The 26,122-nt window shown below is 36.9% G+C and overlaps 1 protein-coding gene across 3 annotated transcripts in view; it reads right to left on the bottom strand.

Annotated features, from left to right (window-relative positions):
- The window catches only part of THEMIS (thymocyte selection associated), a 211,223-nt gene that overhangs the window by 145,648 nt on the left and 39,453 nt on the right, over nt 1-26,122 (bottom strand). For all 3 annotated transcript variants that reach the window (XM_069598350.1, XM_069598352.1, XM_069598351.1), the window contains exon 2: nt 20,850-21,008. In XM_069598350.1, coding sequence (XP_069454451.1) covers nt 20,850-21,008 — 159 coding nt within the window. The remainder of the gene's footprint in view (nt 1-20,849; nt 21,009-26,122) is intronic.

Here is a 26,122-nt window from a genome sequence, read left to right on the forward strand (position 1 = left end):
ATTATCTGTAGGCTGAAATGTCAGATCCAGACAGGTCACATAGATGGAAACAAGGGGAAAATATCTTGAAATAGGAAAGGCCCACTTCTTGGAAATTAAATCTGTATGAAATACTGGCTCTTTCCTAACTACATGTGTGATCTTAAGCAAGGCACTTAATCTCTCAAGATCACATTTTTAATTTTTAAAATGAAAGGACTAGATTAGATGAGTATTTCCATATATATTCTCTGGAAACACCAAAATTAAAAGATATTCCAGTAGGAAACTGTTTCATGGTCAAGTTAACAATTACAAAGCTATTACCTGGAACTTGACCATGCTGATGACTGTAACACATTATGAATGAACTTAATAACACTAAATTGTACACTTTAAAGTGGTAAATTTGATGCTATGCGTATTTTACCATAACAAAAAATATCTCCCTTTTTCCAAGTAATTTGAAATTTCTCAGAAACTTTTGATGCACTATGACTCATAAGAGGGGAATATAACATGCAGAATTTCCTTAATTTCTTTCATCATAAAACTCTTAGGGAAAAATTCATTAATAAATCATAAAACCATATATCATATATGTTAGTTACCTGCATAACTCTCATTGGGAAATGCCAGGTTAAGAAGTTGTTCTGGATTGAAATCTCTTGATTATATATCATTCATTCTTTCTATTACTTCTCTAATTTTGTCATAGCTTCACTATTTCAAGTCTTTTCTTCCAATACTATTGGGACAATCAAGTAACACAGCTTTTTATGTTTGCATGTTTAAATTTAATTCTTCTCTTTCAATTATTTTGCATTTATTTCATAGGCACATCTATTCTGTAACACTACCAGAAATTTCTTTATTGAACAAATTTCATTAAATTCCAAAGAAAGTAAGGATGAAGGAAAAATTAGGTAACTGTTTGCTTAACTCCAAAGTAAATTAAGAAAATATTACATAATAGCATCCACTTAGAAAGCAGCATCTAAAGAACCCTAGAAGAATGATATAGCTTAGAAAAGTTAGTCACTTAGTCAAAAATACAGTCCAATTAAATTTATCTTTATATCAAATTATTATTAACCAGATTAAAATGTCTTTTACATGTATTTTGGGTTAGGGTACAAAGATTTATGTTGCTATTTTACTCAAACAAAAAAAAAATACAGGATTTTAATTGTTTTTAAATATAAATATTCTGAAGAAGTATGTGATGCAATCCTGACTAAGACTGAGGAAGACAGTATGTACAATCTGTCCTGAAAACTTTTATAGATCAAATAGTGTTCATCCTCTGCATGGTGTGCTTGAAGACAATAAGGGAAAAAAGCATTTACTTTGAAGAAGCTTCTTATTTTGTTATGTCTTGTATCTGGGAAAATCCAATAAAACAGTACTCTTGAATTCCCCACAGTAACTGAATTTGCGTGTGTGTGTGGGTGTGTGTGTGGGTGTGTGTGTGTGGGTGTGTGGGTGTGTGTGCACCCGTGTGCAAGTGTATGTGCATGGTTAGTCTCATTTGTCTCCATGGAAAGATTTATTTCTAAGCGTCCACAGGCATTATAAGGGTATAAAAAATTTAGCAGTTTTTCTGAAATAAGTTTAAATAATAGCTACCCAGAATCTCATAAGCGTAGAGAAATATAGTTTTATTTCTATCCTAGCTATATTGATGACATAAGTCACAGAAGAATTAATTCAGCATCTTCTTTCCTGGGGAATTGGGTTCACCTAAGGTAATAACAGACCCAAAATGTTATGAAGTAGAAAAGCCTGAAACCCTAAGGGCCGCTATTATTTCAAGTTAATCACACATTTCAGAGCTGTCTTGTTGGATGTCTCTATTGCAAGAAAAATCTATCTAAGAAATCTGTGTGTTTTCCCTTAGAAGATGATTAAGGACACAGTTTAGCATACTAAGTGGCAGAGTATAGTAAAACTATTTTATTAACTTGTTTCTTTATATATTATTGCAGCCAGTCCAAGAGTCTCTCCTTATAAACAGCCATTCAATACCATATAAACTAGTTTCAAGTATATAGAAATATATATCTATACACATACATGTGAAAGTGAAAGTCACTCAGTTGTGCCCGACTCTTTGTGACCCCATGGACTATACAGGCTATGAAATTCTCCAGCCCAGAATACTGGAGTGGGTAGCCTTTCTCTTCTCCAGGGCATCGTCCCAACCCAGGGATTGAACCCAGGTCTCCCACATTGCAGGCCGATATTTACCAGCTGAGCCACAAAGGAAGCCCAAGAATACTGAAGTGGGTAGCCTATCCCTTCTCCAGTGGATCTTCCCAGCCCAGGAATTGAATCAGGGTCCTCCTGCATTTCAAGCAGATTCTTTACCAACTGAGTTATGAGGGAAGCCCTACACATACATATATATATATATATATATATATATATATATATATATATATATATGAATTATATAATACTGGAACTACAATTTCATAATAAACTAAAGCAATATAGTTTTATAGTGCAGGAAATATAATCTATTATTTTTTCAAAACAAAACATATTTCAGGAGCTGTGTGATAATTAGAGTGATAATAAAAAAAGCCAATATATAATCTTAACAATTTAGGTTAAAAAGCAGAAAGAAAATAGACTTCTATTCCAAATTTGATTGTCACCTATTAAAATGGATGGGCTTCCCAGGTGGTACTACTGTAAAGAACTCACTTGCCAACGCAGGAGACGCAAGAGACATGAGTTCGATTCCTGGTTGGAAAGATCCTTCAGAGAAGGGGAAGGCAATCCACTCCAGTGTTCTTGCCTGGAGAGTTCCCATGGTCAGAGGAGCCTGGTGGGCTACAGTCCATAGGGTTGCAAAGAGTTGTACAATACTGAAGCAACTTAGCACACAAGCAAAAAGGATACTACTCTTGTTTTTACTTAGGAGAAATTGCTCATATGGAGTGTGTCTCTTGAGAAACAAAAATTATAAGGAAATGTAATCAGCTATCTGTTGAAAACTAGTCAATAAGTAAATTTAGTCTTTGAGATCTTAAGCCTGAATCTTAGGCTTTGGGGAAGTTTATATTTTTATCTAATTCTTAATGATCTGCAATCATTATTATTAATAGTAGCAACTGAAATTTGCTTAAAAAGTAACAAATTTGAACAATTTTTTATATGCATCATTTATAATCTTTTAAGAACAGTAAAATAAATACTACCAAGGAATATAAAGAGTCATGATTTTCTCAGTCATGGCTATAGAATCTCAACTCAGACCTTTGAATCCAAATGTCATAATCTTACCTACACATCAGGCTACCTCCCTTTTGCACAAATGACTTACAAGGACACTGTCTATGAAAACATATTTATTCCAGTTCACAAAAAAATGTATGTGATCTTACAAAGTCCTCGCTTTCCACTGATCAGCCTTTCTAGACCCTCCAATATAAAAAGAGCTAAAATAAATTCCTGGTTCACTGTGCAGAATTTATACTTATCAGACTTTTTCCTACTTTTTCCTTTACCGCATCAATTCTCATACAAATAGGGAGAAATTTTTTAAAACACAAAATTTCCAACTGTATATTACAATACTATTTATATTCTAATTATATATTCACAGAAGATCACTGTGAAGAGTTCACAATCTTTTCTCCTCCTCTAATCTCTAGCTCAGATAAGCCGATGACACCACTCTTATGGCAGAAAGTAAAGAACTAAAGAGCCTGTTGATGAAAGTGAAAGAGGAGAGTGAAAAAGTTGGCTTAGAGCTCAACATTCAGAAAAACAGAATCATGGCATCTGACCCCATCACTTCATAGCAAATAGATAGGCAAACAGTGGAAATAGTGACAGAATTTATTTTGGGGGCCTCCAAAAGCACTGCAAATGGTGACTGCAGCCATGAAATTACAAGACCCTTGCTCCTTGGAAGAAAGGCTATGACCAACCTAGACATCATATTAAGAAGCAGAGACATTACTTTGCCAGCAAAGGTCTATCTAGTCAAAGGTATGGTTTTTCCAGTAGTCATGTACAGATGTGAGAGTTGGACTATAAAGAAAGCTGAGCACTGAAGAATTGATGCTTTTGAACTGTGGTGTTGGAGAAGACTCCTGAAAGTCCCTTGGACAGCAAGGAGATCCAACCAGTCCGTCCTAAAGGAAATCAGTCCTGAATATTCATTGGCAAGACTGATGTTGAAGCTGAAACTCCAATACTTTGGCCACCTGATGCGAAGACCTGACTCATTTGAAAAGACCCTGATACTGGGAAAGATGGAAGGCAGGAGGAGAAGGGGCAATAGAGGATGAGATGGTTGGATGGCATCACCGACTCAATGGACATGAGCTTGAGTAAGCTCCAGGAGTTGGTGATGGACAGGGAGGCCAGGCATGCTGCAGTCCATGGGGTTGCAAACAGTCAGACACGACTAAGGGACTGAACTGAAATGAACTAAACTGAATCTCTAGCTTGCTTTCACAGTTCCAACCAAACATATCCCTCCAACTCTGAGAAAAGGAATTCTAGAGTGAACTTTATGAGCTAATTCTCATTTTCCTCTCATGCCTTCAAAATTAGGATATTAATAGATTAGCAACTGAGAATGTACTGGAAATTTACCTGCATGATAGAATTCAATTTTCTGAATAACAATATGAGGTAGCTAGAAATAAAAAACAAACACTTCACAAATAAGCAAGGAAAGTCTGAAGAGATACCATAAATTCTCTATCATCTCACAGCACATACAACACGTAGTAGGATTTTGTGTCTCTAAAGCTCAAGGGCTGAATCACAAGGTTACACATTTAAACCTTTCATTATTATTTGGAGCCATAAATTGTTTGTCTAGATTTCCAGTCTCCTTTTGGGTGCAGAAATTCTTAGAACTTCTTCAAAGAAGCAAGATGAGAAAGTGAACTTCACTGATATTTAAGACATTGATTGGCACTAGTCTCACCTCTTATCAGGCAGCCACATGCCTGTAGGTGTAGGCATGTGAGATTCCAAGGAACTGCACAAGCTGAAGGGGTTGATAGCATTGCCTATTAGATCATGTACTCTGAGTGTGCTGCAGATCACCTGGCCATATGTTAAGTGGGTTTCCAGAATGTATTATCACATTTTTAAATAAAATAAATCTTACAAAATGGATAAATGACTTCACACACTTCTTGCCAAAACACTGTGTATTGAAAATAAAACTAATACAACACAAACAAGGAGCAAAAAATGACAAAGCTAACATTTCTACTCTCACTCAAGTTTTTCTTTAGCCATATTATGAAATAAAACAATGACACTCTAGTCTGATAAAATATGAAAGGTGGCCGAAACTTCTTTAACACTTCAAAGTTGTCAAAATGTAGATTTATATCCATTATCATCATAGAGAAATTAGCTTTTGAGATATAGGTTAATAAGACATAAAATATACATGCAAGAATATAATTTTAAACAAATACATATATATTTGAGATACTGCTCAAAAATTTCCAGTGGACTGATCTATGTGAAGAAGAACATTTAGAGACAAATCAAAAGTGTTTGTTGTACAAAGACATGATGTATATTTTGTCTTGTGTCTTGTCTCTCTGCCAGTAAAGCAAACTGTATTTCACTTATTTTTGTGAGGGTATGCCTCTGCCTCTTAAAATGGCACTTTGTCTTGCAATCAAATTCTTAAGAATCCCTGTTATTTTATACTTGCATATGTGAATTTTTTATTCTGCATTTTCCTATTATTTTGTTATATTCCCAAGGTAATTCTTAAGTCAGGATATCCTACAAAAACTATCTTCTTCAATACTACACCAAATCTGGTATTTTGACTGGAAATTTTAGTTCAATTATCTCTACTTAATTTCAGATTTAATGAGATGCATGAAATAACCTATCAAAGCAAAAAACCCCACAAAATTCTTGGGCAAAGTAATGAAATGTAATAATAATAACATCCAAGCTGTAAAAAACTTTTTCGTATTTCTCAGAGTCAATTATAGGATTACTGAAAACCATCAACTGATAAGTGATTCTAACAATCTTGATAGAAGTCTTTAAGAGTAGCAAACAAGGAAGGCAAGGAAAGTCAAAGTTCGTAAGAAAATTTTGCATAGGAATTTAATGGGGGTATTTAGGAGGGGAGACGATATATCTAAGATGGTGACCAAGTCTGTTAAATGTTAAATACTAAGTGAGGATGTAGAATTCCTATGTTTGAATGTCTTTACATGTATAATGAAATCAGAGTCATCTATAATAGCTATTAATGGTTTTTAATAGTTCTTTTACTTGGGGGTAAAAAATAATAAATCATAAAATCTTTTGATTTATTTTTACCTCAATGGTTCAAACACTGCATGAAAACAACTCTTATTTTCCCACTAAGTCCTTAAAAGGTTTGACTATGCATATCTAACACATTTGAGATATTTAGCAAATAATTCATGTAAATCATGTTAGATTTTAAAATCAAATGATATAATTTTATATCTATGCCTAAAACTCTGTTATAATCATGACTTTATTAATAAAAGTACCATATATCCTTGTTCATGTTAAAACTTTCTCTCTACTAAGCAGTGAGAATGAGTAATAGACCTAGGATGAAGTGAGAAGATGTGAAAATTTTTCTTTCATGAATCTTGACAAAAGCACAGTTCTCTGGACTCTTGCAGTTCTGCAGAGCACTGCCCCTTTTATTATAAGAATACATACACATAGAGGCATCAGGACTGGAAAGAACCCCCATAGACAATTAGTCCCCTCAAATCTCTCATAAGGCGTTATTAGGAGGATTGTCGAAATATTACAGATTTACTATTTCTGGCCCTTGGTGATTTCAGGCACTAGAATTTTCAGGGCCAGCAACATACTACTATTCCAACAGTAAAGTAAAGTAGTTAGTGTAGGAATTCTTGATTCAAACAGACAGAGTTTAATTTTGACCTCAGTCCTTTCCCCACTGTGTAAAGTTGAGAACTTAGATTCTCAGAGTTATAATTTCCTTTTCTGTAAAATGGAGAATATTGTATCATCCTCCTCATAAAGTCATTCTGATGATTAAAAGAGTCAATACATGTCACACACTTAGATAGCACTTAATACATAGCAAGCACCAAAAAAGGAAAATACAAAAAAATAATAGCTGCTCTTTCACCTCATTTTCTTTCACTCTGGGATTCTAAGCCATTGTAGGATGGTTATAACATCAGAGAGACTAACACTTATAGGGCCAAAGAGTACACACTAGATATTTCAGTTCGGATCAAATTAGATGAGACAAAATATGTAGAATCCACAATTCAGTAGTAAGTGACACAGGCTGAGCAAAACTAATTCCCAGCAATCATTATAGATTATGCCAGAGTATTTGTTTATGGAAAAGAGCCTCAGGTGACTTCTTTAGCTGGACTCCCTTTGGGGAAATATTTCCAGGTGTCTTTGAGGAGCCTGTCTGACTCTGTGCTTCGATAAATTTGCTTAGAATTTAACCATCATAATATTATGCTCATAATAAGCTGATTATAGGGAGATGTAAGCATATTTTAAATGCAAATATTGTGCTGGTTGTAGCTATTCACAGGGTATACATTATACACAGTTGCTGAAGTGCCCTTGAACAAAAGAAGCAGCAAAATGCCAAGGCATTTTTGAAAACGTGTTTTATTCATGGCTCTGAAGGGTAGTTGAAGCCAACTGAGGGAGGAGTATATCCTCCCTCTATTTTAATGATCTTAATTTTGCTAATCGAAAGAGTTTGGGAGCCATGTGGTGCTGATTGCATTGTTCAGTATTGATGTTGCTTGCAAATTAAATGTACCTAAGTAGCCACCTGTTTACGCTTATGATTATGTAAAGCCCCATATGTTTCCCTCTCTACACATGGGAGGTAAATATTGAAAAAATTATTCTGGTGTGAAGGGTGAAAACAGCAGCAATTCTTCTATAACTGTCAGCATATGCTGTGATGTTTCCTTTAATGTTGTGTTTTTTCTGACATATTTACTGATTTTTACCATGCAGTGTTCAAAAAAATCTGTTATCCATGGTTATGCAAAACAATTAAAAAATCAGTTTACATTAAATTCAAATTAGGAAGAGATATAGTTTTCCAATGTAACCATAAGTTCTAAATGGATTTCAGAGCTTATGATTTAAATAGATTTTGATTTGCACAATAAAGAAAACCAAACTTTTTTTCTAAATTCACCAGCATGTATAAAGGAGTATTTTCTTCTTAAGAACATCCTTTTGATCCCATATTAGTAGGCAACCAAAAAACTAACTCAAATAATATAAATTTGAAAATCCCACCTGAAATCAGCAATGGCTCTTCAGTTGGGAATCCCACCATAATTCCCACTGAATTGGCTCTGAAAAATTTTCCTGAACCTCATACAAAAGATCTGACATGGTACCTGGTCAGCAAGAGCTCATGAGCAGTTTTTGAGATGAACCTCATTAGAGAACCGGGAGATCTGGCAAGGTTTAACACCTTTGGAACTAGTTCAGACTATTCAGAGTTTGGCCCTGACAATAATTAGCAGAAGAGATCAGAGAGATTAGATTTGCTGTTGATGATCACTTCAGACACTGCAGATAAACAAGCTGGAGTTCCATATGTTTTATATCTGATTGAGAGGGATTTAAATGTCGATTGTCTAGCAGCCTAGACATGACCGTCTCTAACTTCCCAATAAAGTAATGCAAAAAGGCACAGAGTATGTTAGAAAAAAGATGAAAATTAACCTCATCATCAAAAACTAAGTGTAACAGACCAACTCATTTACTTCAAAAAAAGCAGTCGGATTGGGCCTCTTAGTTTCTGCTGCTGCTGCTAAGTCGCTTCAGCCATGTCCAACTCTTAGCGACCCCATGGACTGCAGCCTACCAGGCTCCTCCACCCATGGGATTTTCCAGGCAAGAGTACAGGAGGGGGTTGCCATTGCCTTCTCCGCTTATTAGTTTCTCAGTCAGTTCAGTTCAGTTGCTCAGTCTTGTCTGACTCTTTGTGACCCCATGAATCACAGCACACCAGGCCTCCCTGTCCATCACCAACTCCCGGAGTTCACTCAGACTCACATCCATCAAGTCGCTGATGCCACCCAGCCATCTCATCCTCTGTCGTCCCCTTCTCCTCCTGCCCCCAATCCCTCCCAGCATCAGAGTCTTTTCCAATGAGTCAACTCTTTGCAGGAGGTGGCCAAAGTACTGGAGTTTCAGCTTTAGCATCATTCCTTCCAAAAATCCCAGGGCTGATCTCCTTCAGAATGGACTGGTTGGATCTCCTTGCAGTCCAAGGGACTCTCAAGAGTCTTCTCCAACACCACAGTTCAAAAGCACCAATTCTTTGGCGCTCAGCTTTCTTCACAGTCCAACTCTCACCTCCATATCTACCACTGGAAAACCATAGCCTTGACTAGACAGACCTTTGTTGGCAAAGTAATGTCTCTGCTTTTGAATATGCTATCTAGGTCATAACTTTTCTTCCAAGGAGTAAGCGTCTTTTAATTTCATGGCTGCAGTCACCATCTGCAGTGATTTTTGAGCCCCCCCAAAAATAAAGTCTGACACTGTTTCCACTGTTTCCCCATCTATTTCCCATGAAGTGATGGGACCAGATGCCATGATCTTCGTTTTCCGAATGTGGAGCTTTAAGCCAACTTTTTCACTCTCCACTTTCACTTTCATCAAGAGAATTTTTAGCTCCTCTTCACTTTCTGCCATAAGGGTGGTGTCATCTGCATATCTGAGGTTATTGACATTTCTCCCGGCAATCTTGATTCCAGCTTGTGCTTCTTCCAACCGAGCATTTCTCATGATGTGTTCTGTATATAAGTTAAATAAGCAGGGTGACAATATACAGCCTTGACATACTCCTTTTCCTATTTGGAACCAGTCTGTTGTTCCATGTCCAGTTCTAACTGTTGCCTCCTGACCTGCATATAGGTTCTCAAGAGGCAGTTCAGGTGGTTTGGTATTCCCATCTCTTGGGAGGCCTGGCATGCTGCAATTCATGGGGTCGCAGAGTCGGATACGACTGAGTGACTGAACTGAACTGAACTGAACTGATTCCTTATGTTCCTACAAATACTCCTATGAAATTTATAGCAGCTTTACTTATAGTTGTCAAAACTTAAAAGCAACTAAGATTTCCTTCAGAAAGTGAATGGATATATAAACTATGGTACAACCAGACAATGTAACATTATTCAGTGCTAAAGAGAAATGAGCTATAAAGACACAAAAAGACATAGAGGAATCTCAAATGCATATTACTAAGTGAAAGTAACCAATCTGAAAAGACTACATAGTCTATTATTTCAACTGTATGATATTTTGGAAAAGGCAAAAGTATGGATACAGTGTAGTGGTGAAGAATCTGCCTGCCAATGCAGGAGACACAAGAGATGCGGGTTCAATCTCTGGATCTGGAAGATCTCTTGGAGTAGGAAATTGCAACCCTTTCCAGTATTCTTGCCTGGGAAATCCCATGGACAGAAGAGCCTGGCAGGTCACAGTTCGTGAGGTCACAAAGAGTCAGACACAACTGAGTAGACACACTCACACACACACACACACACACACATGCACACACCGTTCCTTTTTTTGACTTTCATCTGGGCTTCCCAGGTTGCGCAGTGTTAAAGAATCCAGCTGCCAATGCAGGAGATGCAAAAGATGTGAGTTCAGTCCCTGGGTTGGGAAGATTGTCTGGAGTAGGAAATGGCAGCCCACTCCAGTATTCTTGCCTGGAAAACTCCATGGATAGACGATCCTGATGGGCCATAGTCCATGGGGTTGCAAAGAGTAGGACATGACTGAGTGACTGAGCGCACAGCACACATGGAAACAGTAAAAAAAACAATGGTTGCCAGAGGTCTAGGGGAAGAGATGAAGAGACCAGACACAGAGGATTGTTAGGGCAGTGAAAATACTCGAATATGATTACATGATGGTGAATACATATCATTTTTTTAAGGACGCACAGCACCAAGAGTAAAGCACAATGTAAACCATGAACCTCAGTGATTATGATGTGTCAAGCATGATGTGCCAGTTGTAACCAGTGTACCACTCTGGGAGGAGAGCGAGAAGGCTAGGTATATGCAGGGGCAGGGTGTACATGGGACATTTCTGTACTTCATGTCAAGTGTGTTATGAAATCCTAAAATTGCTCTAAAAAATAAAGTATTAAAAATCTTTTCTTCCAATGACAGAAACTCTAAATCTCTGATACATAACTAAATATAAATACAGCAATGTTCTTTAGCAACATCCACTTCAAGAAATGAAGGCCTGAGTAGACAATTTGAGTGGACAGTCTGGTTCCTCTCATGAGAGTCCATGCTGATTCTTCTGAGGCAACACCATAAGGAGCTTTGAAGGAATTGTTCATGAAAAGGAAGGAGATGGTAAAGCAAAAAGTGATGACATAGATTTTTAGAAGAAGTGTTTACAATATTAATATTATGAGAACTTATAGAATAGTGCCAGTTGTAAAAGAGTCTATTTTAAAATCATCTTTCTGACAGAATTGCAGTCTAATTCTAAGAGGTACACAGCTGGGCAAAGAGAACATTTTGAGCCAGAACTGCTGGTCTATTTGTCTTTCAGATAATATATATTTTAGTTATTCAAAGAGCAAAGATGAGGAAAAGAAATCTGATCATGTACTACAGAGAAGAAAACACAGGCAAAAAAAAAATGGAGCTAAAAATTATTGTAAAAGTCTGGATTTTTGTGCATTTAGATGACTTCACATTTTCTTGTGTGGTATAAGAACAATACCCCTTTCCTGACCAGTCTAGGAAAATATTTCCTATAAGAGGCAGAGATGAATCTATTTTGCCTAAGTGAGCACAGAGGAGAATAGATGTCTTAAAAGAAGTTGACCCAGAAAACCTGGAAGAATGGCCCATGATTACTGGAATAGAAAATAGTCCAGAAATCAGGGAGCCCTACTTAGGGCTTTTCTGAATCACGTGTCATCATAACATTCAGATAGAAAAACAATAGCAAATTCTGGTGTATAGATTGCTTCTTTTAATGTAAGTCATTTAAAAAATGAAGACAAACAGTTATTCATATATTATAAAGCTATTAAATATATTTTAAATATTTTCACACAATTTTCCTATTAGGTCCCTTTATAAACTAATATTATAGTGAAAAATTATAGCTATAATCATAAAATGGCTAAACAAAAAAGATTTAGTCATTCTAATGGTACATGAAACATAATAATCACCACTGAATGTAGTGTTACATTTTCTATCAATTAAGTATATATTTTCCCAAATAAAACAATGAGAAATTCATTTTGAAAAAGGTCAATGTATTACGTGTTTTAGTACCCAGGCATAAAGGAGCAAGTTTCATAAATTTTAATCATTTAACCTTAATCAGTTTCTTGAAGAAATACTTTTATTATTCATCCAATTTTGTCACTGATTATTACTACTTTCCTATAATTTTCACATTTATAATTAAAATGATTTTGGAAAGAGTTTTACTGTTAAGTGATATAGATATGTTGGAAGATAATTCTCCATAGCATTTCACATGCCTCAGAAACTAGAGGTAAAAGATTTGTTTCCTGACCAGTATGGAAATAGTAGAGAGTATCTCCCTCCTGAGAGACATTCTAGGATCCTAAAATCTCCCTCCTCTTTCCCAAGATATTTTCTTACATTCCAGGTAATAAAGGCAACATTTTCTTCAAGGGCAAAGAATGGCAGGTTAGTAAGCATCCATTACACTTTGGAGATTTCCTGAGCTCAATATTTCTCCACTGTGCATTAGACATCCACCTGGCTCAGTCCCATCTTACCTGTGGGAGATGGGACTCAAGGGAAACCACTAAAGCATGATGCTCACGCTGTCAGCTGTGCCATGAGAAATTAACTGCTGCATTCATATGGGGTTATTGTTTCATGACTGATCTAATTTATGAAGTGTGGCAAGTCAGCTTGGCAGCTACAAGGCTACTTAAAGATGGCTTCACCTCTTGACAAATGAAATCCATTTATCCACTTATCTGGTAGCAATTAATTTATGTAGGAAGCACTGCCTAAAGTTTGTCTTTAAAGCATGACTCAAGTCCATTAAACATATGAAAGAAATTTTATAGTTAATAAATTTCCAACATTCATTTAAAAATTCCTATTTTATGTTATTTAAGAGTAGCATTAATTTAGGAACATTACAAGGCTTACTGCATATAACAGAAAAATTAGAAAGAATGCCACATATCTGGGGGATTTGTAGATCCTCATAATTTTTTGTTTAATTTTTGTTCTTTTTTGTGTTTTCTTAATTTTTTATTTTGTTTGCAGATCCTCATTATAACAGTGATGCTGGTTGACAAAGACCACCTTACTCTTTTCTATGATTAAGAAAGAAGTGCTCCAGAGCACAGACTCTGGAATGGTTTGGATCTATACTGTAGCTCTCCAATATAGTACCACAGCTGGAGCACTGCGTTGAGCATTTGGAATATGTGCTAAGACACCTCAGTCGTGTCTGACTCTGTGCAACCCCACGGACAGTAGTCCACCAGGCTCCTCCATCCACAGGATTCTCCAGGCAAGAATACTGGAGTGGGCTGCCATTTCCTTCTCCAATTGAAATATGGCCACTTGAAATTTGTATGGCCAGACTTGATATGTGCTATAAGTAGAAAATACATGCTTGGTTTTAATGCATTAAAAACACATGCTTGACATGAAAATAATGTAAAATATTTCAATAAATTTATACTGATTGGATATTTAAAAAATAATATTTTAGATGAAAGTGTATTAGTCACTCAGCCATGTCCAACTCTTTGTGATCCCATAGACTGCAGCCTGCCAGGCTCTTCTGTCCATGGAATTCTCCAGGCAAGAATACTGGAGTGGATAGCCATTCCCTTCTCTGGGAGATCTTCCTGACCCAGGTATTGAACCCAAGACTCCTACATTGCAGGCAGATTCTTTACCGTCTGAGCCACCAGGAATACACCAATATTTTAGACACATAGTTTTAAATAAAATATATTTATAAAATTAATTCACTTTTTTTTTTAATTTTTAAAAATACCTGTGTTTGGTAACCTCCAAGATAGGTCCCATTGATTCCTGCCCTACCTCCTGGTTGTCTCATCTTTGTGCAGTCCCCACCCAGATCACCAGCATTCACCTGTGTGATCAAGAAATATAGCAGAAGTGATGGTATGTCACTTCTGAGATTAGGTTATAGAAGACTATGATTTCCATTTTGGGCTTGCTTAGATCACTTACTCAGGAGAAACCCAAGAGTAGAAGAAATGAAGCTCTCGGATAGCCACATAAATGTTTGATGAATAAACATGAATAAACATATTAAATGTCTAATGTCTAAGTGCTAGTGTAGGTTTAGGGGCTTCCCTGGTGGCTCAGCAGTAAAGAATCTGCCTGCAATGCAGGAGACCCCCTACAATGCAGAAGACACAGGTTCAACCCCTGGGTCAGGACGATCCCCTGGAGAAGGAAAAGGCAACCCACTCCAGTATTCTTGCCTGGGAAACCAGAGGAGCCTGGCGGGCTACAGTCCATGGGGTCACAAGAGTCAGTTACGACTTAGCAATAAACCACCACCACCAAGGTAGATTTAACATAACCACTTACTTAACTATGTGATATTGGGCAAGTTACTTGGCCTTTCTGTAACTCTGTTTCCTCGTATGAAAAATGTGAATTCGATTAGTAATCCATATATGCATAAAAGTGTTTAGAACAGTTTTACATGTATAAGTATTTAGAGCAGTGTCTGACACATCATTAGGATTCACATTTGAGACTGTGATGTGGGCAGGATAGAATGTAGGGTAGCAGAGAATGTTCCATATCTAAGTTCTACTACCACACTTCCCACACACCTACACAACAGTATTCTTCCACAATAATAAAATTCATAAAATATGATCTAAAAATTCAAACAGAAAAATATCTTCAATCTAACCATGAAATTTTAATGATGAATCTACAGATGCAACCACAGCCTTTCTTGAACATATGGTTTAGAGATATTATGTAAGTTTGCTGCTTGGAAATAAACTTTGACCATCAGGAAAAAAAAAAGTATACTGAAACTTAGGATACTTCTTATGTCTAAAGATAAAGCATTTATTATACATGCTTAATAACACTATGAAGGAGAAACAAATATTTCCAAGAAGTAATACAGAAATTTGGAACTTTACTATAACCCAAACATTACATGATTTACTGGTGTATGTGGAGAATGCAATCAACTACCAAATACCAGAATGTATTTTTGTTGTATTTGGCAAGAATGACATTTTCTAGCTCATAAAAGGACTTAACCAAGTGGGCTGTCTTAATAAAAAAACAAATTATGCTTCTAATACAATGTTTATTTCCATAAACAATTGAAGTGATTGCTTTTTATTTCTTTTACTATATTGAAGATTTTTTAGGTAACATAATAAATATATCTAGAAACATAACATTAATATATGATGCAATCAGCTATGTATATTGCAAGCTTAATTTCCCACTCACACTTTAGCAAAATATCAGCTTCTAGTTTATTCCCTTAAGGAGTCCTTGCCAACTCACTACAAAGCTTTTCTTTCTTAATTGTTGCTTGAGTTTTCATTTGCTGGAGTTGCATCTATACAGCTATATTTACTGATTAAAAGCTATATATCTTTCTTCAGTAGAGTGTCTTTATTTGCAAAGAAAGGGTACCATGCATACCATTGTCAAAGTTATGGTCATCTTCATCCAAACTTTTGAATTACCAACAAGACATTAAGAATCTACATTTGTATACTTTACTTCAATACAGAAGAGTGGATGATGTCAAAGGGATGGTGGAATAAGGACCTTTGAAAATTGTCTCCTTCATAAAAGCAATAGAGAAACTGGTTTAAAAAAAAATCACCAGGATTAATTTTTTTCAGAACTCTGGAAATTAATCAAAGAATTATAGCAATCTGGAGAAAATTTATTAATGGAAAAATATTAAGAGCTGAATCTTTTTAAAAACAGCAAACTTTGTGGCATTTTAACTTGCTTGTATTCCCATTCTTCCTACCCTCTTCAACTCCATAGTAGCTTGAAAACCAACAGCCTATGATCATAGCAAAGCCAGCAGTCATAAGATGCGGCAGAAGCTGGAGTTCCTTCAAAGCTCATTCTCAAAAAAACTTATTATTTGACATGTCTGGTGACTCCATGGAAGATTCTGTTTGTAATGCTGCCTCTATTTGGCCTATTCTGAGTTCAGTGACAGGGGAAAATACTTTTCCTCAGGGCATTTGTCAAAAACAATGAGAGGCAATTATTTAATTTCTGTGGTGTGTAATAGTTGGGGAGGGGGAAGGTTAACCAAAAAGCCTAAAATGAAAAGCTCAGGAATGAGATGTCCATAAGGACACTGAGAAGTTCCAACACATTCCTGGAAATCTAGAGGACCACATAAATGTATATGACCTTGCACATGCCCAAAACTGTATGCATGCTCAAGAAAGACCTGAGAAGTCCATAAACTCTCAATTCTGGTTGACTTGGAAGCTTTATATGAGCAGGAAATAAAAGTTAAGCAATAGTTTGCAACTGCTTGGTTGAGTGTTTGAATGCATCTCCAAGTGAACACAGAATCTCTTCAAAGACTGGGAAACTTCTTGGTTCCAGTTGTTTAAGGAAATCTCTGTCCACACTTTCATTGCCCACCAAGCAACAACTTCTATAGCAGACATTTCAATGGCTATATGTAACAGAGGATGTAAACTTTGCAGACTTAGTTCAGAAGAATCACTAAACAATCAGCAATAAGAAGACCTGAGGAGGGAAGAGAATCCAATTTCTAGAGTTGATACATTATATTGTTGAAAATATGCAATTTTTGACATTAAATTGCAAGACAGGCAAAGGAACAAGAATGTCTGGCTCATAAGCAAGGGGGAAGAATTCAGTCAATAGAAACTGTTTCTGAGGAAGCCCAGACACTGGAATTCCTAGAGAAAGAATTCAAACAGCTATGTTAAATATATTCAAAGAAATGAAAGAAACTGTGTCTACAGGATGAAAAGGAAGTATGAAATCAAGTCTTAGCAAACAGAGATTATAAGTCAAATTTGAAAGTAGGTCAACTGAGATTATCCATTCTAAGAAACAAAAAGTATGAAGAAAACAAACAGAGCTTCAAAGGCCTGTGATACACCATCAAGCATATCAATATGTGAAAAACAAACATCTCAGAAGAAAGAGAAAAAAATGTAGAAAGAATATTTGAGGAAATGATGGCAAAACAGCCAAAATTTGATGAAAAACATTAATCTACACTTTAAGAAACTCAACATACTCCAGGTAGAATAAACTCAGAGATCCATGGCTAGAAACATCATAATTAAACTGTTGAAAAGTAAAAACAAATAGAGAATATGGGAGGGGGGGAGGAGAAAATAAAAGATTCATCATGTACAAGGGTTTCTCATAAGATTAAAAGCTAATTTCTACTAGAAACCATGGAGGACAGAAATCACTGGGATGATGTACTTAAAGTGCTGAAAGAAAAGAATCATCAACCAAAAATTCTCTATCCAGAAAAAAAAAAAATCCTGTAAAAATAAAGAAAATATTAAGACATTTCCAGATAAACAAAAATTGAGAGAATTTATCACTACCAAACCTTCCATATAAGAAAACACCCAAGGGGGTCCTTCAGGCTGACATGAGAGGACACAAATCAGTGACTCTATTATATGTGAAGAAATAAGAGTTATCAATAAAGCTAACTACAAAAGTAAAAGACTCTTATTTTTTTTTTAGTTTTTTATTTTTTTAATTTTAAAATCTTTAATTCTTACATGTGATCCCAAACATGAACCCCCCTGTAAAAGACGCTTAAATGCATGTTTTGTTTTCATTTTCCTTTTCTCCTAGCTTATTACAAAAAAAAAAAAAAGCTGCATAAAAAAGTCACAATCTGTGCTGATGGGCACACAATGTATAAAGATGTGATTTTTATAATAATAAAAACCCCATATGCAGAGTACATCATGAGAAACTCTGGGCTGGAAGAAGTACAAGCTGGAATCAAGATTGCCAGGAGAAATATCAATAACCCCAGATATGCAGATGACACCACCCTTATGGCAGAAAGTGAAGAACTAAAGAGCCTCTTTAGAAAGTGAAAGTGAAAGAGGAGTGAAAAAGTTGACTTAAAGCTCAACATTCAGAAAACTAAGTTCATGGCATCCGGTCCCATCACTTCATGGCAAATAGATGAGGAAACAGTGGAAACAGTGCAGACTTTATTTTGGGGGGCTCCAAAATCACTGCAGATGGTGACTGCAGCCATGAAATTAAAAGATGCTTACTCCTTGGATGAAAAGTTATGACCAACCTGGACAGCATATTAAAAAGCAGAGACATTACTTTGCCAACAAAGGTCCATCTAGTCAAGGCTATGGTTTTTCTAGTAGTCATGTATGGATGTGAGAATTGGACTATAAAGAAAGCTGAGTGCTAAAGAATTGATGCTTTTGAACTGTGGTGTTGGAGAAGACTCTTGAGAGTCCCTTGGACTGCAAGGAGATCCAACCAGTCCATCCTAAAGGAGATCAGTCCTGGGTGTTCATTGGAAGGACTCATGTTGAAGCTGAAACTCCAATATTTTGGCCATCTGATGAGAAGAGCTGATTCATTTGGAAAAGATCCTGATGCTGGGAAAGATTGAGGGCAGGAGAAGAAGGGGATGACAGAGGATGAGATGGTTGGATGGCATCACCAACTCAATGGACATGAGTTTGCGTAGACTCCAGGAGTTGGTGATGGACAGGGAGGCCTGGAGTGCTGCAGTTCATGGGGTTGCAAAAAGTTGGACATGATGGAGCAACTGAACTGAACTGAACCAAGGAGTAAGAAACAGAGCTATATGGGAGCCAAATTTTTATACCATTGAAATTAAATTGGCTAATCCAAACTAGATTGCTAAAAATTAAGACATTAATTGTAATCCTCAGACTAATACTGAAAAAATCACTAAATACACACACATATAATTAGATATTATTCTTAAAAGCATCAGACTTCTGGTTTCTAGTCTGGCATACAAGGAATTCGGTGATATCCCTCTGTCCATAAGAAAAGTGAAATCTGAACAAACTGAAAAAATCAACAACTGTTCTTAGGTACATTAGAGAAGTGAGATCAGAGGAAAAAGTACTGCCTCCAAAACTGGAGAGACAGACAAGCAAGTACAGAGAATCACAATTTACTAGAGAAGAAACTGCTACAAAAACCAGTACCAGCGTAGACAAATCCGAACTGCAATCAACAAATTGCTGGAGGCTTAAAGTGGACAAGTATGAGAGCAAAAACCTTCAGGGAGATCTAGTCACAGGGAAGGACCACAATTTTTTAAGTTCTACCACCAAAAACTCAACCTAGCCCTCACAGTGAATACCAAAGAAAAATCTCCTCATGCTTCTCATAGAGGGAAGGTAGAAAAACCCATTTTGAAACAGGCCAGAGCATTCTATTCTTAATCCATGCTTTATTAAGACTCACTGACCCAGAGGGATGAAAATACACAGCTAACACCCACTCTAGCCTTCCACTTTGGGAAAATACACAACAAAGCCCACTCTCACCTTTCCACTTGGGGAAAGGGAAATACCCAGCTTTAGCCTGCACTGGTTTTCCACAAAGGAGAAGGGAAATACCCAACTCCAACCCACTCTAGCCATACTGTCCCAACTAAGGATGTGGGGAAGGGGACCAAGAAGCACTTGTGAAGTTCACAATTCAGAGGCACAAGTTCACAAAAACACAATGACATAATCACAGGACTAGAGAATGTTTCTACCCCTGCCACACCTTACTGCCACATTGCATGCATGCATGCCAAGTCTTTTCAGTTGTGTCCAACCAACTCTGTGACCCTATGAACTGTAGTCTGCCAGTCTTCCCTGTCCATGGGATTCTCCAGGCAAGAATACTGGAGTGGGGTGCCATGACCTCCTCCAGTGGTCTTCCCAACCCAGGGATCAAACCTGTGTCTCTGATGTCTCCTGTATGGGTTTTATCCTCAGGCAGAGTTCACCAAACTGTAGTTCACAGGTCAAAATCTGCCAATCCCCTGATTTTGAAATAAATTTCTATGGAACCACAACCGTGTTCACTGGTTTAAGTAGTGTCTATAGCTTCTTTTATGTAACAACATCAGAGTGGAGTAGTTGTTATGAAGACTATTTGGCAAGTGAAGTCTTAAATATTTACCATCTGGTCCTTTACAAAAAGAGCCAGCCAACTCTGGTCTAAGAATAAGACGAATAAGAAAATCATTAATTACTATCCAATAAGGTGTATGGTATGGTGCCCAAGATACTATGGTAACATAAAAGAGTGATATCTAGATTGAATTATAAAGTCAGCAAAAGTTTTCTAAGAGACATAATATCTAGGCTAATTTTTGAAGACAGAGTTAACTAGACAAAGAAGAGCAGCCAAACTTGTTAGTATGGCCAGAAAATGAAGTTTAGCAGTGATCCAGGGAGCTAGGAATAAAGAGTGCAACTATGATTAAGAAATATTAATTAGTTCTACATAAATTATGAAAATATATATTTAATTTCTTCATTCCCACTATCTAGCAGAAAATATTAATTCCTAAGTAAAATATGTTTACTGAAAAGGCAAGAAAATATTTGACTTCTATTAGTCTTTAAAAATCACTGACCTATAAGACCTGAGTTTTTCACCCAGTACCCTAGAATAAAACAAAAAATACCATTTTTCATTGTTTTCAGTTGTAGAGATTATATAACATTTAACAATACAGTTTTACAAATGAGAAATGGTTGTAAAATAATGTACCTGGAAAATTCATAGGCAGTTCAAATGATTGTGGAGACACACAACCTTCAACATGCCCACAAATTTCAGCCATGATTTTCTTAATTTTGAGGTCAGTAATTTTAATCACTTCTCCTGTTGACAAACAGCATTCATTTCCAAACATTTCATAAACAGAACCTGAAAAGAGGAAGAAAAAAAGAATTCAATAATGAAGACCAAAGTAGGAATCAAAAGCCTCATATGAAGCATTTTTATTCAGTTCTTCTCTTAGACACCTGCTAAACAGGAATTTAATCAAGCTTGGCAAAATGTACAGCACTTGCTAGGAAAAATATTAGATTTTTCACTTCATCCACTGGGCAAAGTATAAACAATCTTATTTTTGCTATTATTGTAAATTGAATTTATGGTTTCTTCAGTACCTTTAGCTCATCTTTCCAAGGTCAAGCTCAGCCATGTCTTCTCCTGCTGGAATTTATATTTTTTTGCTAGGTCACAGAGTGAAACCCACACGAGTCAATAATGATCTAAGTAAATACTGCAAACAAGGTTGTAATACAATCTAATCTTCAGACTTTATTTTTTGGGGCTCCAAAATCACTGCAGATGGTGACTGCAGCCATGAAATTAAAAGACGCTTACTCCTTGGAAGAAAAGTTATGACCAACCTAGATAGCATATTCAAAAGCAGAGACATTACTTTGCCAACAAAGGTCCGTCTAGTCAAGGCTATGGTTTTTCCTGAGGTCGTGTATGGATGTGAGAGTTGGACTGTGAAGAAAGCTGAGCGCTGAAGAATTGATGCTTTTGAACTGTGGTGTTGGAGAAGACTCTTGAGAGCCCCTTGGACTGCAAGGAGATCCAACCAGTCCATTCTGAAGGAGATCAGCCCTGGGATTTCTTTGGAAGGAATGATGCTAAAGCTGAAACTCCAGTACTTTGGCCACCTCATGCGAAGAGTTGACTCACTGGAAAAGACTCTGATGCTGGGAGGGATTGGGGGGCAGGAGGAGAAGGGGATGACAGAGGATGAGATGGCTGGATGGCATTACTGACTCGATGGACCTGAGTCTTGATGAACTCCGGGAGTTGGTGATGGACAGGGAGGCCTGGCGTGCTGCGATTCATGGGGTCGCAAAGAGTCAGACACGACTGAGCAACTGAACTGAACTGAACCTTCAAAGACAGAGGGTTTGTATACCTGGGCTTCATATTAAGAGTATTACATCTATTTATAATACCTAGTTATTTTCATCATCATGAATATAACATTTTGCCCACTTTTTCTCTTGTTTTTGACAAGCTGGAAACAATTCTCAATATCTGATGGCAATAGAGGGCAGACCAATCCAGGCAAACTGAAAAGCTTCATTTTAGTTCAGAATTTCAGTCTTCTTCCTAAGAAACCTTTTACCATAGATGTCAAACCTCAAATTTTCATCTATTTAATTTTTCTTTTATATCTCCTGATGGAGAAACATTGAACAGTGAAATAACTAAAAGATGAGCAACAGGAAACAGGAGAAGCAAAAATTCTGGATAACCTACCCTCAGTAAAAAGGAAACAACCCCCAAACTACATCTTTGTGATATTGTCACTTTACAATAAAACAGGAAACTAGAGGTTGATATAAATAAACATTGCAGAATTGTGAGATTTTTATTTTTATTTATTTATTTATTTAGGTTTATTTATTTATCTTTTTATTTTACTTTACAATACTGTATTGGTTTTGCCGTACATCAACATGAATCTGCCGCGGGTGTACACATGTCCCCAATCCTGAACTACCCTCCCACCTCCCTCCCCATACCATCTCTCTGGGTCATCCCAGTGCACCAGCCCCAAGCATCCTTTATCCTGCATCGAACCTAGACTGGCAATTCATTTCTTATATATTATACATGTTTCAATGCCATTCTCCCAAATCATCCCACCCTCTCCCTCTCCCACAGAGTCCAAAAGACTGTTCTATACATCTGTGTCTCTTTTGCTGTCTCGCATACAGGATTATCATTACCATCTTTCTTAATTCCATATATATGTGTTAGTATACTGTATTGGTGTTTTTCTTTGTGGCTTACTTCGCTCTGTATAATTGGCTCCAGTTTCATCCACCTCATTTTTAAATATATCAATTTTCTTTTCTCCAATATGACTTAAACCCTCTTTACCACACTAAAATACGAACAATAAGAGCATAAGATTTTAGGTTAGTTGGTTGGTTTTCTGAATTTTTCTCTGCTGAGACCCTTCCTCGCAGATATAGCAGGTATCTAAAACACTTTTATAGCATTAATGGTTATCATGAAAGCTATTAAGCCCAGCATTTAATCTAGGTCTATCCTGTAGCTCAAACTGTAAAGAATTTGCCTGCAGTGCAGGAAACCCAGGTTTGATCCCTGGATCAGGAAGATCCTCTGCAGAAGGAAATGGAATTTAATCTAGCTTTAAACAATTCTATGATTGTATCAGTCTCAACAGGGAGCAGGGGACATATGCAAATCAGAATGATTTAAGGAGGTTTTATACAATTCATGAGGTTCTCACAGCAAGTATTCCGGGGTGGTTTGCCATTCCCTCCTCCAGCGGATCATGTTTTGTCAGAACTCTCTACTATGACCCTGTCCACCTTGGGTGGCCTTACATAGCATGACTCATGTGTGAAATGGATGCAATAGACGCAATAGACATGAACTTGGGCAATGGACACTGATGCAATGGACATGAACTTGGGCAAACTTCGGGAGATGGTGAGGGACGGAGAGGCCTGGTGTGCTACAGTCCATGGGGTGGGAAAGAGAAGGACACAACTGGGTAACTGAACAACAACAAGGAGATTTCAACAAAGGGGCAATGTACACACAGGCACAGCCAGTTCTAGAAAACACAAGAACATAAATGTCCTGATCTCACTCTTCCTCCATTGGATCATAAGCCAGTGCAGCCCAGTTCAGCCAGAAGCTAGAGGACAATGGCGCTGCTGACTCCACAGGAGTCAGCCTTCCAGAGTGGAAATGAAATCTAGCTCACCAATCTTATTGTCCAAAAATTAGGGTCATTTCTGCAGACAAGCTAGTGTAGGCACTCCTCGTATACTTCTAAAGCTCGCTTCTTTTCTCACACTATTCCCTCAACTACATACACATACGTTCATCACTTTTCATTAAGTTCAATACGTTGTGTTGTTGGCCATCTCAAATCTCTCATGGAACACACTGGGATATTAAATAATAATAGTAAATCCACAGTGACATTTTCTTCCAGTGAGCTCAGAATAGTTATTTTCTGATTCTCATTTGGCAATTAATCTCACAGTAGCATTTTACTTTTACAGTATTATCTCATCCTGACTTAACTTTTTATGACTTTAGTTTCTATTACTCCCAATTTAATTTTAAGCTTCATGAAAAAAATACTACGTTATATTATTGTATATCTACCAACACATCAACCTCCCTTCCTCAATTATTGAGCAATCTTTAATGAACACTTACTATGTGTCAGACACTGTAATTGGCAGTAATTTAATTTGGCATTTAATTGACAGTAATCTAACTGACACTGTAGAGATATAGAGGCTTCCCAGGTGGCTCAGTGGTAAAGAGTTCCTTTGCCAATGCAGGAGCTACAGTAGACGTGGGTTTGATCCCTGAGTCAGAAAGATCCCCTGGAGGAAGAAATGGCAACCCACTCCAGTATTCTTGCTGAGATAATGCCATGGACAGAGGAGACTGGTGGCTTACAGTCCATAGAGTCACAAAGAGTCAAACACGGCTGAAGTAACTGAGCAACACATGCATGCATTAGAGGTCCAATTCATATGTTTTCTCCATAGAAGCACTATTTTGAAGGGAAGAGACAGGGAAGCAAACAATTGCAGTAGATTATGAGGATGCTATAATACATAAAATACAGGGCATTGTGGGAGTAAATTGGCAACATTTAACGAAGCAATTACATGGTGAAGAGATTAGAGAAAGGATTATGCAGGAGACGACAGCCTAGCTGAGTTTTAAAGGAAACCTCACAAGATGTTAGGGCAGGAGAGGATATAGTATTTGAAAAGGTAGTGAAGTGTGAAAGAGTCTGATACATTCTGGACACTTCACATAATATTTTATATCTTAAATATAAGTAAGAAGTGGGAACTGGTAAGAAAGGAGACAGAGAATTAGAGGGATTCCAGATCATGCGGTGTGTTTATAAAATTACCAATAAATAACAACAAAACAATTAAAGTCTGAAGCAACCTCAGAGTCAGAGAATTTACATTTTCAGTTATCAGGGTTCAGGAACTAATACCAATTTAATGAGAGGTCATACATATCTAGGCGCTTGCTCTCCAAAGTGTGCATTGCTGCATCACCTGGGAGCTTGTTAGGACCTTAGCCAGACCCCAGACCTGCTGAATCAGAACCTGCATTTTTAACAAGATCCCCAGATGATTCATAAGTACATTGAGGTCTGGAAAGCACTGGTCTAGACAACAAATGTATAACTGAAATAGTCTCTGTTCTGAGGTTGTAGCAAAACTCAGCAGAGAGAAGGACATGTCAGGTAGAGGAAGCACTCAGCGTCACTGAGGCAGAGGATGTGTCAGTGGGGATATGGAAAGGGAAGGATTTAAAATAGCAAAGTGACATGGTAAGATTTTTGTCACATGAAATAGAATATAATTTGATTTTTCCCATTTCAGCAGAAGTCTGTTTAGCTTAATTTCAATGCAATGAATGTCTAATTGCAGATGTAATGTATAGCAAACTGACTCACTTGGAATGCCATCCCTTTTTCAAAGGTCCACTGGAATTCCCAAATTAAAAGATGAATTTATGTGACATTACATATCAACTCACAGAGGACAGAAGTCAAAATTCTAAGAGAAAATTCTGTGAGTTTTTATCACCATACAAAAACCTTTTGCCACTTCAGGTCTCTATCTAATTATCCTTCTTCTTTTGAAAAAAGAAAATCCCCCCTCCCTTTTTTTTTCAGTCATACAAGGAAAAGAACCTCATGAGAATGTCAATCTTTAATACTTGCCTTGAATTCTTTGTGACTTGCCATTTTCTCTAAGTAAGAAAGCTATGAACTCATTTTTAATAAAGAGAGAAGTCAGTGATACCCAACTCTAGAAAGTCAGGTCCATGATAGGTGACAGGAAATACAGCAAATCACAAACTCCTGAAACTTGAAGAGTTCTTGTACATTGTTATCATTATTATGTCTCTTAAAATACATTTTTCCTCAGTGAAAATATAAAATGGTAAATTTAAAAAACAGCCAACAC

Source organism: Ovis canadensis, chromosome 8, assembly GCF_042477335.2.
Source record: "Ovis canadensis isolate MfBH-ARS-UI-01 breed Bighorn chromosome 8, ARS-UI_OviCan_v2, whole genome shotgun sequence".
Taxonomy (NCBI): domain Eukaryota; kingdom Metazoa; phylum Chordata; class Mammalia; order Artiodactyla; family Bovidae; genus Ovis; species Ovis canadensis.